This window comes from Triturus cristatus, chromosome 1_2 (assembly GCF_964204655.1).
Source record: "Triturus cristatus chromosome 1_2, aTriCri1.1, whole genome shotgun sequence".
NCBI classification, from domain to species: domain Eukaryota; kingdom Metazoa; phylum Chordata; class Amphibia; order Caudata; family Salamandridae; genus Triturus; species Triturus cristatus.
Window position 1 is genome coordinate 791,421,510 of NC_140580.1, and position 13,911 is coordinate 791,435,420.

At 41.5% G+C, this 13,911-nt stretch overlaps 1 protein-coding gene across 1 annotated transcript in view; it reads right to left on the reverse strand.

Moving 5' to 3' along the window:
• Positions 1 to 13,004, reverse strand: part of C1_2H1orf174 (chromosome 1_2 C1orf174 homolog) — a 46,049-nt gene extending 33,045 nt beyond the window's left edge. The window contains exon 1 of the mRNA XM_085608865.1: positions 12,880 to 13,004. Coding sequence (XP_085464991.1) covers positions 12,880 to 12,906 — 27 coding nt within the window. The 5' untranslated portion in view covers positions 12,907 to 13,004. The remainder of the gene's footprint in view (positions 1 to 12,879) is intronic.
• Between the last annotated feature and the right edge of the window lie 907 nt (positions 13,005 to 13,911).

The following is a 13,911-nucleotide window of genomic DNA, read 5'->3' on the forward strand; positions in this document are numbered from 1 at the left end:
AACCACATTATTACGCCTCGAACAGTGTTTGCTAGCTATCAACAGATTGATTGTAACAGATACACAACAAAAAAACACTCATTCCAGATTGCCAGTGTGTACACAAACAGCCTATGTTTGAGGCAAAAACAGTCTATCATTTTTTACTCATTGTAAGGTGTTTCCAGCATTTGTTTCTTTTAATAAAATATGTATTATACTTCGCAAACATTTATAGAGTGTGTTATATATTTAAAACGAGTTCAGCAATCAGTTGTTCCATCTTTGATTAGGTGCAAACATCTTTATGTAGTACCGACTGGAGCAGGCGCCATTTGCTCAGTTCCTTTTTAAGCGAAACCAAATCTTAAGTCCAGATTCTGACGTGCTGAGTCTATGAATTGGCCCTTCCCAGTAGGAACTTGTAGAATCCATGGAAATAATCTGATAACCTATGATGCCTCATGAAAGGCCTACAGAGGCCTTTTCTTAATCACTCCCGTTTTTTTCACTATAGTGTTCCCAGATATCCTATACTTTACACCCTGTACACAAAACCCTTCCTTCCACGCCCCTTCACAAAGCTGGTTCCACTTAACAGCAACAAGGAGCAAACTGTATGATTTTTATTTTATTCTATTTCGCGGTCACAAAAGACCTTTGGCTGAAAGTGTTAATAAAATTAAAAAAACATACACTAATCTGAAGTAAGGAACCACATTAATCAAAACGTTCTTGTTTGGTACAAAGCTGCAATTCTAGGGCCCCATTTGAGCAAAGATGCACATACATTTTCTCTATGTGCAGAGTAGCAGGTACCAGGATTTCCTCAGTTGTTGGACTCATTTAACCTACTAAGAGTGCAAGGCGGACAATAAGAGTATTTTGCTGAACATTAGCCAGCAGAGTCCCCACTTGAAATATTTTCCTCAAATTACTTAGATATAATCTCTTGAGGAATGGTGGGAGCATTCAAAGTTTATTAGATTACCTTCCTGTTGATACAGGTAGTGATGATTACTAGACACATTAGGTCACTCTAAAACATGTAAGCTCCTTAAGCTTTAGAATTAGTGTTATTTCCTAGACTGTGAACACTAATCGGTTTTAGAGCAGCAGGCTCCAATAAGGCCATACATTCTTATTTCCAGAAAGAGTCAGTGACAAAATGTATGGTTCCATTTCGATTCTCAAGACAGCAAATCTGGATACTATCGCCATGTCCCAGTGAGGGTGGGAGGAAGATCTTCTATTGATGACGTGTGAAGATAGAGGGCGGTGTTACTAAATTTGCACCGGAGTAAATAAACTTGGAAAACGGTAAGAGTAGATTGGTATCTCTGTGCCAATAAAAATGGCTGGTTGGCTGAATGTAGGTGAAACGTTGATGCAGCATACTAAATGCATTACAGTCCAACTAAGGCTTTAGCCGAAAGCCACAGACCAAGTTACAAAAATCGAACTGGAGTGGATAACAGCATTGATCACCACTATGTGTGGTTAAAGATATAATAATTAGAATGGGAAGTACGCTTTAGGAAACTGCAACATGAAAAGAAGTAGGAATTCCACACTCCAACAATCTGGGGTGATGGAGATAGGATTACGTCAATCAGGCCCTACATAATTAATAGCAAAAAACATTCCAAAATAGACCCACATATCCCCCACCATTCCACCAGACAATATGTTATCAGTTGTGACACCTACCATGGTTCAGGTATTGACCTAGGGTATTTCGAGAGGTCCTTTTCCAGGCTGGTTTTCTCTATACCCCAGATCCAGTGATGACGCCCCCACCCCCGATACCCCTGCGCAATCTTCCCAAATTATTTCAAGTAAACAATTGGAGGACATTACATCAAACGGATGCAAAGCATATTTTTGAGAATTTCGTTTCTGAACATAAAAAAATATGTAAGCCCTTTTCCATTGTTAGAAGCAACCAGTATCTGTGGAAACACAAGGCAATTCAACATCAGGAGTTTGTCTCCTTTCAGTGGAGCTTTAATAACTTAACTGCAGTTCAAATTTGCAGGAGCAGCGCCCAGTCTACCTTACTCTTTCTCTAAACAGGGACACCCTACTTCCCAGCAAGGTAACACCTGGATTCTCTGGTTTTGGAAAGCCTGCAATTCTCTTGACATGATCCAAAACCTTTCTCCAAAATGTCTGAATCTGTGCACAATCCCAACAAATGTGCATGATGTTCCCACTCATTGTTGCACCTTCAACATTTGTCTGTGACCCCTAGGGAAAACGGTCTATGTACGGGTTATTTGGTTCTAGGCTACTGAAACATAACTTTGTAAGCAGATTACCTGTAGGGGATACTTTTATGTGTTTGTAGTATTAAGGGTCAGGCTGGAATAAAAAATAAGCCTGGGCACCAAAATAAAAGTGGTCCCCATTATTGAATTACATAGGTAAAAGAAAATGCCCCATGTTTGCAAATTGGGGTAGTTATGACCTTCTAAAGACTCGCTGTAGAAAGTAAGGAAGACTGCATGGAATTCAGCCTACTGCAGGCAAGGTTTGTTTTAATTTTGGGGAAATCAACATTACAAACCAGCCCAGCAGCACATAATATAGGCCCACAAACAGCCTAAAAGAAACGGACCACAACTGAATTGTGAGACAAGCCTATATGGGCACTGCTTGATTGCCCGATAGGCCAGTCAGACCCTGGTAGTGCTTATTGCCCATACATCTAATCATCCTTCGTGCCCGGCAGATACTTAGATGCAGCTTTTAATTTTCTCATCAAACAATCTAACAGGCCCAGTGGCCACCTCCTGTTTGTCAGCATTTGCGCCAAATAGCTAAGTGTTGGTACTGCAATCGGTCATTCTATTATTTTGAAGTCAAATTTAAATTCCTCAAATGACTAATCCCTCCATCCAGAAATGGGTCTGACTAGTGCAGTCCCCTTTCTTCCAATTTTTAAAAGTTTCTCATTTCAGAGCAGGGGTGAATGACAGACTGAAGCCCTCCCCTCATCTTAGATACCCCATCCCAAATCCCCAGCTCTTTCTTACTAATATTGCTAGGTATGTGTTCTTCAGCCTATGCCACTTCTCAACCCATGTCAAATCCCACTGTTCTTCCAACTACGCTAGATGCAATAAGAGACAATTTTTCTTCATTACCCAGTTGGCGTTCTACCACAACTTGTTGGTGTGCCATTTGACAATAACTAAAAAATGGGTATTCCAAGTCTCCGCTTTTTCTTGGTGCCACTGGCACTCATGGTTAATTTTCACCGGCCCTTATAAACTTTAGGATTTTTCTTCCTGTATTTCACTTATCTCCAAACGAGGGAAGGGAACATGGAGAGTGGGGATAAAAAAAGAGCAAGGAAGGAAGGATGGATGGATGGATCTGCATTTTAAGGACATGGATACGACTTAATCATGGAATATTCGTAGAGAGCCATATTCTGGAGTATCCGTTTTTCTTTTTTTAATAAAAGCAACCAATTAACTGTACACTATCACACGCCTTCCCATAAGAAGCGCCTAGGAATTTGAATTTTTTACACATTGTAGGTTGATTTGAAGTTCACTGTAAGATAATATAGATGGCAGTAAGTGGATATCGAGGTACTTAGGGCCTCTGACTTTTGTGCATTTATACAGATTCCTAACATACTTTCAAATTGCTCAAAAGTGGGGGAGCAACTCATTTTGATTTGAGGATAAGCTCTTGTCGTCAATCGTTCCACCGCAAGAGGAAACAGCAGGAGGGAAAAAGAGCAACCCCGTCTCATTCTTCACGCTAGCAGAAATCTATCCACGTCTTCACCTTTGGCTTGGACTCTGGCTCTTAAGGCTATGTAGCTTACCACAACCAGAAGTGTAACACAGGCCCCCGTAGCCCCTGCCATGCGGGAAGCCCTCAAGCTCCGGGGGGGGGCCCTCAGCACATTACTCTGGCTGGAGAGGTCATGATTGAGCCCGGAGGGGGCCCCTCTATGTGCCTTGCAAGAGAGCCCCTTCAAGTTTCGTTACGCCAATGACCACAACATAGTTTAACATTGTAGGCCTTCAAAATACCTTTCAGGTATGTCTGGGAAAATGGCATGCCAGTGGGAAAGTTTGTGTCCAATTCAATAAAAAATGTCTTCCTGGAAAGGACAGTGTGCTTCCCCATCATGCGTTAGTAATATATTTATTAAGAGTGAGAGTTTTTAAATATGAACTGAGAAACATCCATGCCTGCACCCTGATGACAATGCTATTAGTGAACTAAGATGCAAGTCATGGGGTCATGTGTAACTTATATGGGGGCTAGATTTTTATTACACATCAAGCAAAAGTTTAGTCTATTAAATCAAACAAAATACTTTTTTTGTACAGCAGACTTGCTGAATTCACATATTTGAACGTGTTTTTGTATGTGATACTGAAGAAAAAAGCAGACCTGATATAAAACACATGCCTAGGATCACACAATTTGACAAAAGTTTATAGATCAAGTGCATTACAGTTAGCCTGAGTAGATTATTCAAGTCACTAGACCTCCAGGTCTGGTAATATTTTTCTAATTTTTTAAGGTCTGTATGTAGCGTACAAACGATGACGTTTGGGTTTCAGCAAATATCTGATTTGTTTTGATCCTATAAAAATCTTTGTTTCATCACACATCAGAATTAGAAAATAATCTAATTCCCAACTCCTATTTATTTTTTATATGGTACAGTTCATTTACAATCTATTTAAATGTGTTAGAAAAAAACTGACATCTACAGTCTTTCACTTCACACTACGTGTACACCAACAGGTTTGTCAAACAATTCACTTAAAACTTTTAAATCTTCTAACTTTGCAGACCGAGAAAGAAAATTTGACCTCTGAATGCGCAGCAAGTGTTAAGAGATACAAGATTTAAAGGCATGGTTATTGCTAATTCACTTTCTGATCTTTGCCAGCTCAAGCTCTCTTGCCAGAAAGGGCCAGTAGGCCCTAAAAATAGCTCGTCCTTATAAAACCTGATTAGCCATAGCGATTGGGCGAGTAGATTTTTCAAGGCCTTTTTAGTCTCTAATAGGCCTCCCTCTCTAGCATATCTTGAAGCTATAGCTCTCGTGATCCCACTTACTACTGCTTTGATGTGTCCCATGGAGTGTCGAAGGGATCTACTGCTTTGTTGGTTGTAACAAGATTCTTCTATTTCCTTAGCCATTTTATCCAGCAAGTCCCTAAATATTCCCATGTACATCTACAACGATACCTGCCCTCCCTTGTAGTTACCCCCATATCAGCTTTCCTTCAATGACCGAATGATCTGAAATTGATACCTCAACTATTCAGCCATCTTAGTGTTTGCCCGTGTCACGAAAATGTAATCTGTCTGCGAAAACATGGAATGCAAATAAAATGTGTAGTCGCCTGAGTGAAGGGCCCAATAAAGGCAAGCAAACTATGCAATTACAAAATTCGACTAGTTCTTCATCGCTAGGGTGAAGATGGTTGTACAATCACTTGCTGCAGAAAAACTATAACATGATGGCATACTCGTACCAGTGGAAGCTCCTTTCCATAATCAAATGGTTACTGACAAAGTGTAGCACTCGAAGTGTTTGATGGGATAGCTGCTTTGCCATTTTCCAATAATGCATGGTACTCTAATAATACAACACACTTCCGCCTTCACTCTTGTCCCTTTAGCTGTAGAATTAAAGAAGGTTCTTGGCACATACTGAATGCTAAATAGATACAGGTAATGGTAACAGCAGGTTTGCGATGTCATACCTCCGGGGTGACATTACATTAGGATCATAGTAGAAACTAATGTTGCCGAGATTGTAGTAAATAATTATGAACCATTACTAAATAATTGTGGTCTTAATTATCAAAACAGGGATCCTACCGAAATGTTAGTCTATGTCTAAATATATATATATATATACACACACAATTCTTTAAAAGGCTCTATTCTGGTATATATAACTTTACATGAAAGGAAGCCCAGCTGTGCACTTGAGTATATTGAACTTCCACTGACAATAGAGGGTATGGGCAAACTCAACTTTAGCCTCAACTACTGGGCAATTACATTATTGAAGAGTCACTCAGCATGAGTGATATGGCAATAAATACTCTAAAAATGGCCACCATTGCTGACATGCGACACATAACTATTATAGTAAATTTGAATTCTAAAAAACTGAAATCATGCATCAGATTTGGCGGGACTCAAGGTGACATTTACACATGACAGATGACATACGAAAGAATGTATTTCAGTTGTATAACATTACTACCAGATATCTTTCACAGGCGCCCTAACAAGTCTAACCAGCATATTATAATAACATATGTTCCACATATCTATAATGGCTTGCCATTTCAAAACTTTTCAGGCCAACCTTAGAAAGAGATCCGTCTATCTACTAAGGAATTGATCATTTGCAAAAAGTTATAAGAGGTGTGCCCTGATAAAACTCAATAGTAATAAAACTTTCGATATGTACATAAGCCTAGTATAACCTTCAATATATTTTAAATCTTTATTTATCACTTTTTGGTGTAACAATTCACTTCACATGAAGCATTCAAAAAACATCACCAACGAAACGTAATTTGGTCCTATTGCATTAATTTCATCTCTACCTGCCAAAGAAGAAAAGGAAAGAAATAATTCAGGGAAAATTACACAATTTTCATATTGGCATAAACGGCAGTTCCAGCATAATTTCCTCTTATATATTGACCACACATACAGACTGCCTCTACGCTCGTTTGATTTATGCTTTGTCCATCTAGAGTGATCAGTCTACACTCATATTCACCGTTACGCCAGGTAGCTGACACCATCTTGTATTTTCATGGTGGTCTATTCTCCTCTGCTTCCACTAAAGACTTCATTATGTCTGCCAAAGCAGTCAGATCTTTACCAACCCTCTCGTCCCTCCTGACTGCTTCATCTTTATTTCTTCAACCAGAATCCATTCTAACACATCCCTCTTCCACGCTTCCTCCGTTGGGCCCCCAAAGTGGTGCCACTGGATCACGATGGGTCACTTCTTCTGCACTTACCTTTCAAGTCTCACTTTTAAATCAATGAAACATTCTTGTAGCCTTGAAGTACAAAAAAGCTAAAGATATTTAGCATTCATTAAACTTTGTTAAAACTCTCGACCATACATAATACATAATGCAAAATTATAAAACAATACCCCATATATATATGATGCCAAATAAGTTAGGTGCCTTCCACCATTGGCCAAATGCTGTATGGCTCTGTGGGTCCCATTGCAACGAAGTGGGTTACAACCTGCATAAAAACCTATTTTTTTTTTGCTTATGGATTTCCAGTTTTTGAAACCCTGCTACAAGTATCTTTAATAAATACTTACATTTACTGTAGACTCCATGTTAAAATGGTACTTAACTGCAGCATACAGTGCCCTCCTTTTAATATAGAGGTCCACTGCTGTTTAGCTGCAGTACGAGACACCGCACAGATTACACGTTTGCATATGGGTGTTCACACATGTGCAGGTTGCTGTGTGACTAAGATTGATGTCACAACCAGGTTCAGAGGGCCACGGGACAAGCAGAAATTACTGGGCCCAACCATGGTGGTTGAGACCTTTTGCTCTTGCTGTCCCGGGACCAGGCTTGCTATGAGCAACTGGGCAAAGTACCCCTTCAACACTTCACTCTCAGTGGTAGCACGAGTCGAGCAGTCCAAGGCTTCTCAGGGAGGAGGTAGGTGTAAGAAATGCACAGACTCAACTCAAAATACATCCAGCAACCCCAATAAATGTGCCCAGTCAATTTCTTGTTTTTTGTATAAAAAAGAGCATTTATCCACTAATAGAAAGTACAATAAAACACAATGCAAAGAAATATGTTTTTTTTGCTAAGTGTTCAAGTCTCAAAAGTTCTATGGGGGCTCTTTAGTAAGATCGGACTCCCTGCGCTGGAGTGCATTAATTCAGAGCAAGTTCCCCAGAGCCCAGCAGCCCATTGGTCAGTCTTACCCGCTCCAGCGGAGTGGCAGTTCAGAGTCCCAGGGTGCCCCTCGGCAACCCGGTTTAGTCCAGAAGGCAGGGAGCTTTTGTTGCTGCTGCAGCTGTCCTTGGCTCTCCTTCAATGCGTTAAGTCTCTCATGGTCCAGGACAGGTCTCCGATGCTCCTGGACAAGGGAGTTGAAGTCGTTGCTCTCACTCTTAACAGGTCACAGCCCACTATGTGGTCTCAGCTGCACACGAGTTCAGGGAGTCAACTTTTATCTCTTTCATGGCCATTTCCTCCTGATATGCAAGTAGGGTATCAGCAGCACATACAGAGCAATGACCCTATCTCTTCCCTGCAGCCCCCACCTGGAACACTGGACTCGCAGGCTGCACAACCAAGGTGGCAGCCCCCTTCAGGTCACAGCGCTATATCAGGCAACAGCCCTCCGTCTCCGAATGCAGCGCTAAGGTTGGTAACCTGAATTTTTCACTGCTGCCCCCAACTGGCAAGTGTGTTGTGGACTTTAGCACATAGGCCGACAGTCCAATCGTTGTGGCAGTACAGACGGACCAGAATCTCACTCTCGGCTCCCAGTATCCATGCAATGGATCCACATTGGTCTTCACACCCTCCAAGCGAATTCCATTTCCTCACAGGGCCAAATGGTCTTGGGTTAGGCAGAAACTGGTACTATAGGCTCCAAAAAAAAGTGTTCTTGGCCCTTCTGTGTGATGTCACCTCACCAAGCAAGGGAGACTGGAAGACCCCTAGTCACCAGCACTGGTCACAACAAGCAGAACTTGTGCTGAGCTTCTCCAAGATGATGTACAGCTTCAGTTTGACGATTTGGGAGTCTCAAACTCCCATTTTTATAATTCAGTTACAGACATACTTGTGATTTGGTGTCTCTGAAGTTTGTGTTTTACTGGTTGCTCATTTTGAAAAGCCCACTCCTTTGGTGTGCTCTTCCTCCAGAGAGCAGTCTATCACAGCAGGACAGTCTCCAATTTTGATAGTCCCATATATAGGCCAAGAGAGTGACTAGAGGTTCACATCCAGATTTCAGCCTTAGTAATATGTGCTTCAAAAGTTAATCGAAGGGCCCCAGCCCTACTCTTTATGATTCTCTTACCAGCCCCATCTCCTTCGTCAGATGTGTCCAAGCCCCTCTGATGACGGACCTCCCTTCAGAATCGAAGAACTCCTACTGAAGCACACTGAAGAGCCGGGCTTTTCCTTCCTCCAGTGTGTGTCCCACCCAGCTCTCAGGAACACAGCAATCCACAAATCTGCCTGGGCGAAACATCTACCTCTCCACCAAGCCCTGGGCCTCCCAAAATAGAAGTGTATTGTGCTCTTCATAAGCGCACACATACCCTTGTACAAGCATTCACATGTGCGCAGTCTCAAATGCACTTACCTCTTCCAGGACACACATCCTAACACACTCAGACACCCCCACAAGCTGCCTACTATGTGTTGTACCTTCAAGCAGACACACATCCTAGTGTCCACATATACATCAATCAGGCACATGTACATCCTCCTGTTACACACAGCCCAATGAAGGCTAAGGGTTGAGTTAAGCACAAAGCAGTGCAAAGGGCAGGGGTGCACAGCTGTCCGCATGTGAGGGGCATTTAAGTACCAACACTTAGCGTCTAGACTCCGATTAAATTGGTTGTAGCTTGCAAAGGCCTTACAATGCAATTGGACATCTAAAAGAACCAACCCCTCTCTTTGTGGCTAATGGCTTAAGCACTAGTGTTTAAAATAGTTTGAATTTTGGGGTAAAGCGTGCTTATGATGTAATTTTTTAACGTAACAAAAAGGTAGAAGGGGCAGAAATGTGCCCCTTTGCATCAATCACTGGGTCACAAAGATATATACAGTCACGTCTACTCTATACAAGTCTGTTCATTTACTGATAAAACTGTGCGTTTTTCCTCAAGTTAGTTAATGAGATTCAGGTTTTAAGCTGCTTTGCTAGAAGAGTCAGTCCTTCTTATGCTCTGCTAGCATACCAAAGTGTCAATGAAACAATAGGTGCATCCAAGGAAGATTAGACTTCTCTGACAGAGCAAAGGGGCGGGGTGAAATGTCCATGCACAGATTAGCAGCACCTCCCAGTGAAGCAACTGTAGGATAGTCCTACAACGTACAGGGGGGTGGGAGGTCTGGGAAGGGGGGGGGGGTTTAGGCAGGCAGTCCTCTGACTCAGAGTACATGGGGTTCCTCTGAAGTCTTTGATGGAAGAAACTAGACCTGAGTGGATGCAGCCTTGATCACAGCGATATGCTGTACTTTTGAAGTTAACTTCTATCTTTCTTTCCTCCCAGAAAACTGTGCAAGATGATATGCAACTAATATACAGATCTCACAAGGAGCGATGGAGGGGTGATGCAGCATCATTGGCTTGATTAGGCAACTCCCAGGGTCAAGAACTCAATTTTTAAATTCCTGCCCAAGGAAGAAAGGTTGAGAAGGGGAGCAGAAGGGCAGACCAGCATGGCTGGTGAAGCCCTGTCTCAAGTGTGGAAGACCCACTCTGAACTAGTACTACTGGCATATTTCTGGACTCAAGAAATAGTGGTAATAACTCCCTGATTTCCTCACAGCACAAGCAGAAGATGGGTTTGGTGGGCACTAACAAGGAAGAGGGTTCACCTCGAAATTTTGTGGACTGGTCTTGTGAGTGGATGCCCCCTGGAGTTGATACTACGTGCACTCCTCAAGTGGCTTAAAGCCTAGGTACGTGGTAAATGCAGGCAGGGAGAGTGGCCTGATGCAATGACAATGGGGTGCTGCTGCCAAAATTAGTCCAGACTGGACAAGAGGGCTGATATTGGCACCTACAGCCAGCTGCTGTATCTGGACTGGGCCCTGCTGTTGGCCTCTGTCTAACACCCTGAGAATCTCTAAGTGCCTCCCTTGAGGACCAGGCAGCCCTCAGAGGTGTACGCTTTTGGTGGAAAAGGCCTGTAATGGAACAGGCATGGAACAACCTTCCCCTGAACCTCAGGACCGCCCCTTTGCTCCAGCAATTCAGGAAAGAACTCAAGACCCGACAAAACCAAACAACACGCAGCATCCAACATCTACAACGCTTCGAGACCCTCATGGTGATTTGCTGCGCTTTATAAATGTTTGATTGGATTGGAACTTAAAATTCTAAGTCAGAAGGTGAAATCTTTGACCAGGACAAACCTGGTTAGTGCATCAAACCCAAGTTTCATCTTGGTCAGCCTCAAATTGCACTTAAGTACCAGTCTACACGCCAATTGACTACAATTAGTACTTGTGCTTTTTAGAGCTATTACTGCTTAAAAATTCAGACCTACAGTACTCCCTATTGGATATTTGTCACTTTGTTTATTTGATTATATTTTATTTTTCTAATTCAGTTAGGGATTTTTTTTTAATTGTTTTTGCATTTTGAATTTATTGCTGTTTTGGTACTGCATAAATACTTTACACAATGCGCAAGTTAAGCTGGTCTGCTCTGTGCCACAGTTACCAGGGGGTTGAGCTCAGGTTAATTTAGTGGTTTTGAGGAATTACACGGACATGGGATGCGATTCTTTGACGTGGGTAGACAGCAAACCCCAAATTATAATCCATTTTTTTACAGGGGGTTAGCTAATAGCCGTATGGCTCTCACAATTGATTTAAACAATTTCCAACCACAAGAACCTATATAGACAATTGAGATTGGTGTGATCAGTGTTTAAGACTAAACAATATATCCACCCCAAGGAACAAAACCTGATCCAACGTACCAAGTGAAAGGTATTTTCTTACGACCTACTGATATTACTATTTTGTTCAATATTTTTGTTAACAGTAAATATTTTTGAATGCGGTTCAACACATTCAAAATGTATCTGAAGTTCCATTGGGGTTTGCGAGAAACGGTCATTGCCACCAATTAGAACTAGCCCTAGTCTTTCAAGCACACAGGATGACAAGATTTCTAGAGAACCAGGCAAGAAAAAAAAATCAGTTCTCAATCCTGAGAAAATAAGATATTAAAGAAAGCACAGGAAGCTTAGGTCCTTGTCTTTAAAACTTTTATTTCAAAAAGTATAATTGTAGCCCAACACGATTCCAGTGCACATCTCAGAGTAGTTTTGTTTTTCATTAATAATGAAATCAGTATTTTCATTGGGGTTCCACATTTTTGCATTTCTTCCCAAACGTTTCATGATTGAGGCCATCAAAATAGGTCACTTAACTGAATGTGGATTACAGTTATTTGGGCAACAGAAATGAGAATTTACCATAAAACAAAAAAAATGGAAGTTATGTTTGACTCAGAGCTTTACTTCATCAGCAAATTTCAAAAGGTGCTCATAATCAAGTGGCATGACAAAACGAAAACATAAGGATGTTTTATTATGTAACCCCACCGCTTAAAAACCTCCACTGCGCCCGGAGAAAAATTAGGATCAAGTTTAAAGTTTTGAAGTATATACCAATCCATCTGGGAAATAGGTTAAGAGTACCTGACTCACTATAGCCCCAAATGAAGGAAAACAAATATATTACCTCAAACTCCTACACACTTCAGATCGTTGGATACACTTGAGCTTGGACTCCCTTCGCTGACATAGACACACACACAACACACACGTTTTTTGTTTTTTTAAACACAAGCCTTCTCGGTGTTAAATTATGTATCCTCTTCCATGCTTATAACAAGCTCTCTTCACCTACAATCCCACGTCTCTAGGTTTTCAAAGACCCAATTAACGCTGGGCTGAAAATAAAATTCTGTCTATACTGCGGTAGACACGTAAACAGATCGAACCTCAAAAATAGAGAAAATCCCAAAAGATATTACTTGGAAGGACTGCCAAGGTTGTGGCACACCAATAATATCCCTTTACTCTCATCTACAACCTCAGATCAGCGACCATCTGCCACTACTTACACGGAGCGACCGTGAATTCAGTCTCATATCTGCCGTCCGCAGCTGATCTTTAAACGGATGTCATTTGTCCGTAATTTTCAGTACTTCCGGGTCGCTTAACAACCAATCACAAGACTGAACATATACTGTGAGTAGGAGGTACTGCTAATGTGTAAAATGTACTAGTATCAGAGCGTACTAGTGCGTCAACTGGAATTCCGAACTGCTGATTGGCTGGGGAGTCAATACATGTTCTGCCTTTTACGTTGATAGGTATAGTCCATCACCATCTTGGAAGTTGGACCGAGTGTTAATTTAGTCACTAGTCTGAGTCGGATTCATATCAAGAGTGTTCTAGTTGCGGACTGTTTGGTGAACGGAGGTTGAAGTGTGTAAAAAGTATTTATTGTGCCACTGATCCTCCTGAGTTTAGTAGTGGAAGGGTATTTTAGTGCGTGGGACGGGGGCAGAGACATCCACAACATATAAATAAAACACAAATTTAACTTAAAGTATTGGATGGGAAAATCACTCTTGCAAAAGCTCATCAAGTTAATCGATCCATGCAATGGGAGTGCCCTGAGGCAGAGGAGTCCTTGTGACGTCTCCCCGGGGAATTTCAGGACTATGGTGTTGTGCACAAAGTGTGACATGCCTACACGAAGAAGGCAAAATACGCGCGTTATTCAGCCCGGGAGACACGCCAGCTCCGATCCTCGACTTACGGCTCTATCCTCCTCGTACCTCCAACTGTGTTCCCCAACAGAATTCTATTTGAAGAATGCATGCTATTGAATTTCCGTAATGATTACAGTGTTAGAACACTACACATCTTCCTTTAACATTTGATAAAAGAACTAGACTATTCAGTTATAACCCTATTTAAAATCAAACTGCAACATACAAGATACATTTAACATAATAAACTAAATGGTGCTATGTAGATAAATAGAAACTTGATTGCACTTCTTAATCATTTACATAGGTCGGTCATCTGATAATACGATTAGGATTGCTCTGGAGTGGACCCTTCCATTCTGCTCACCAGGCTAT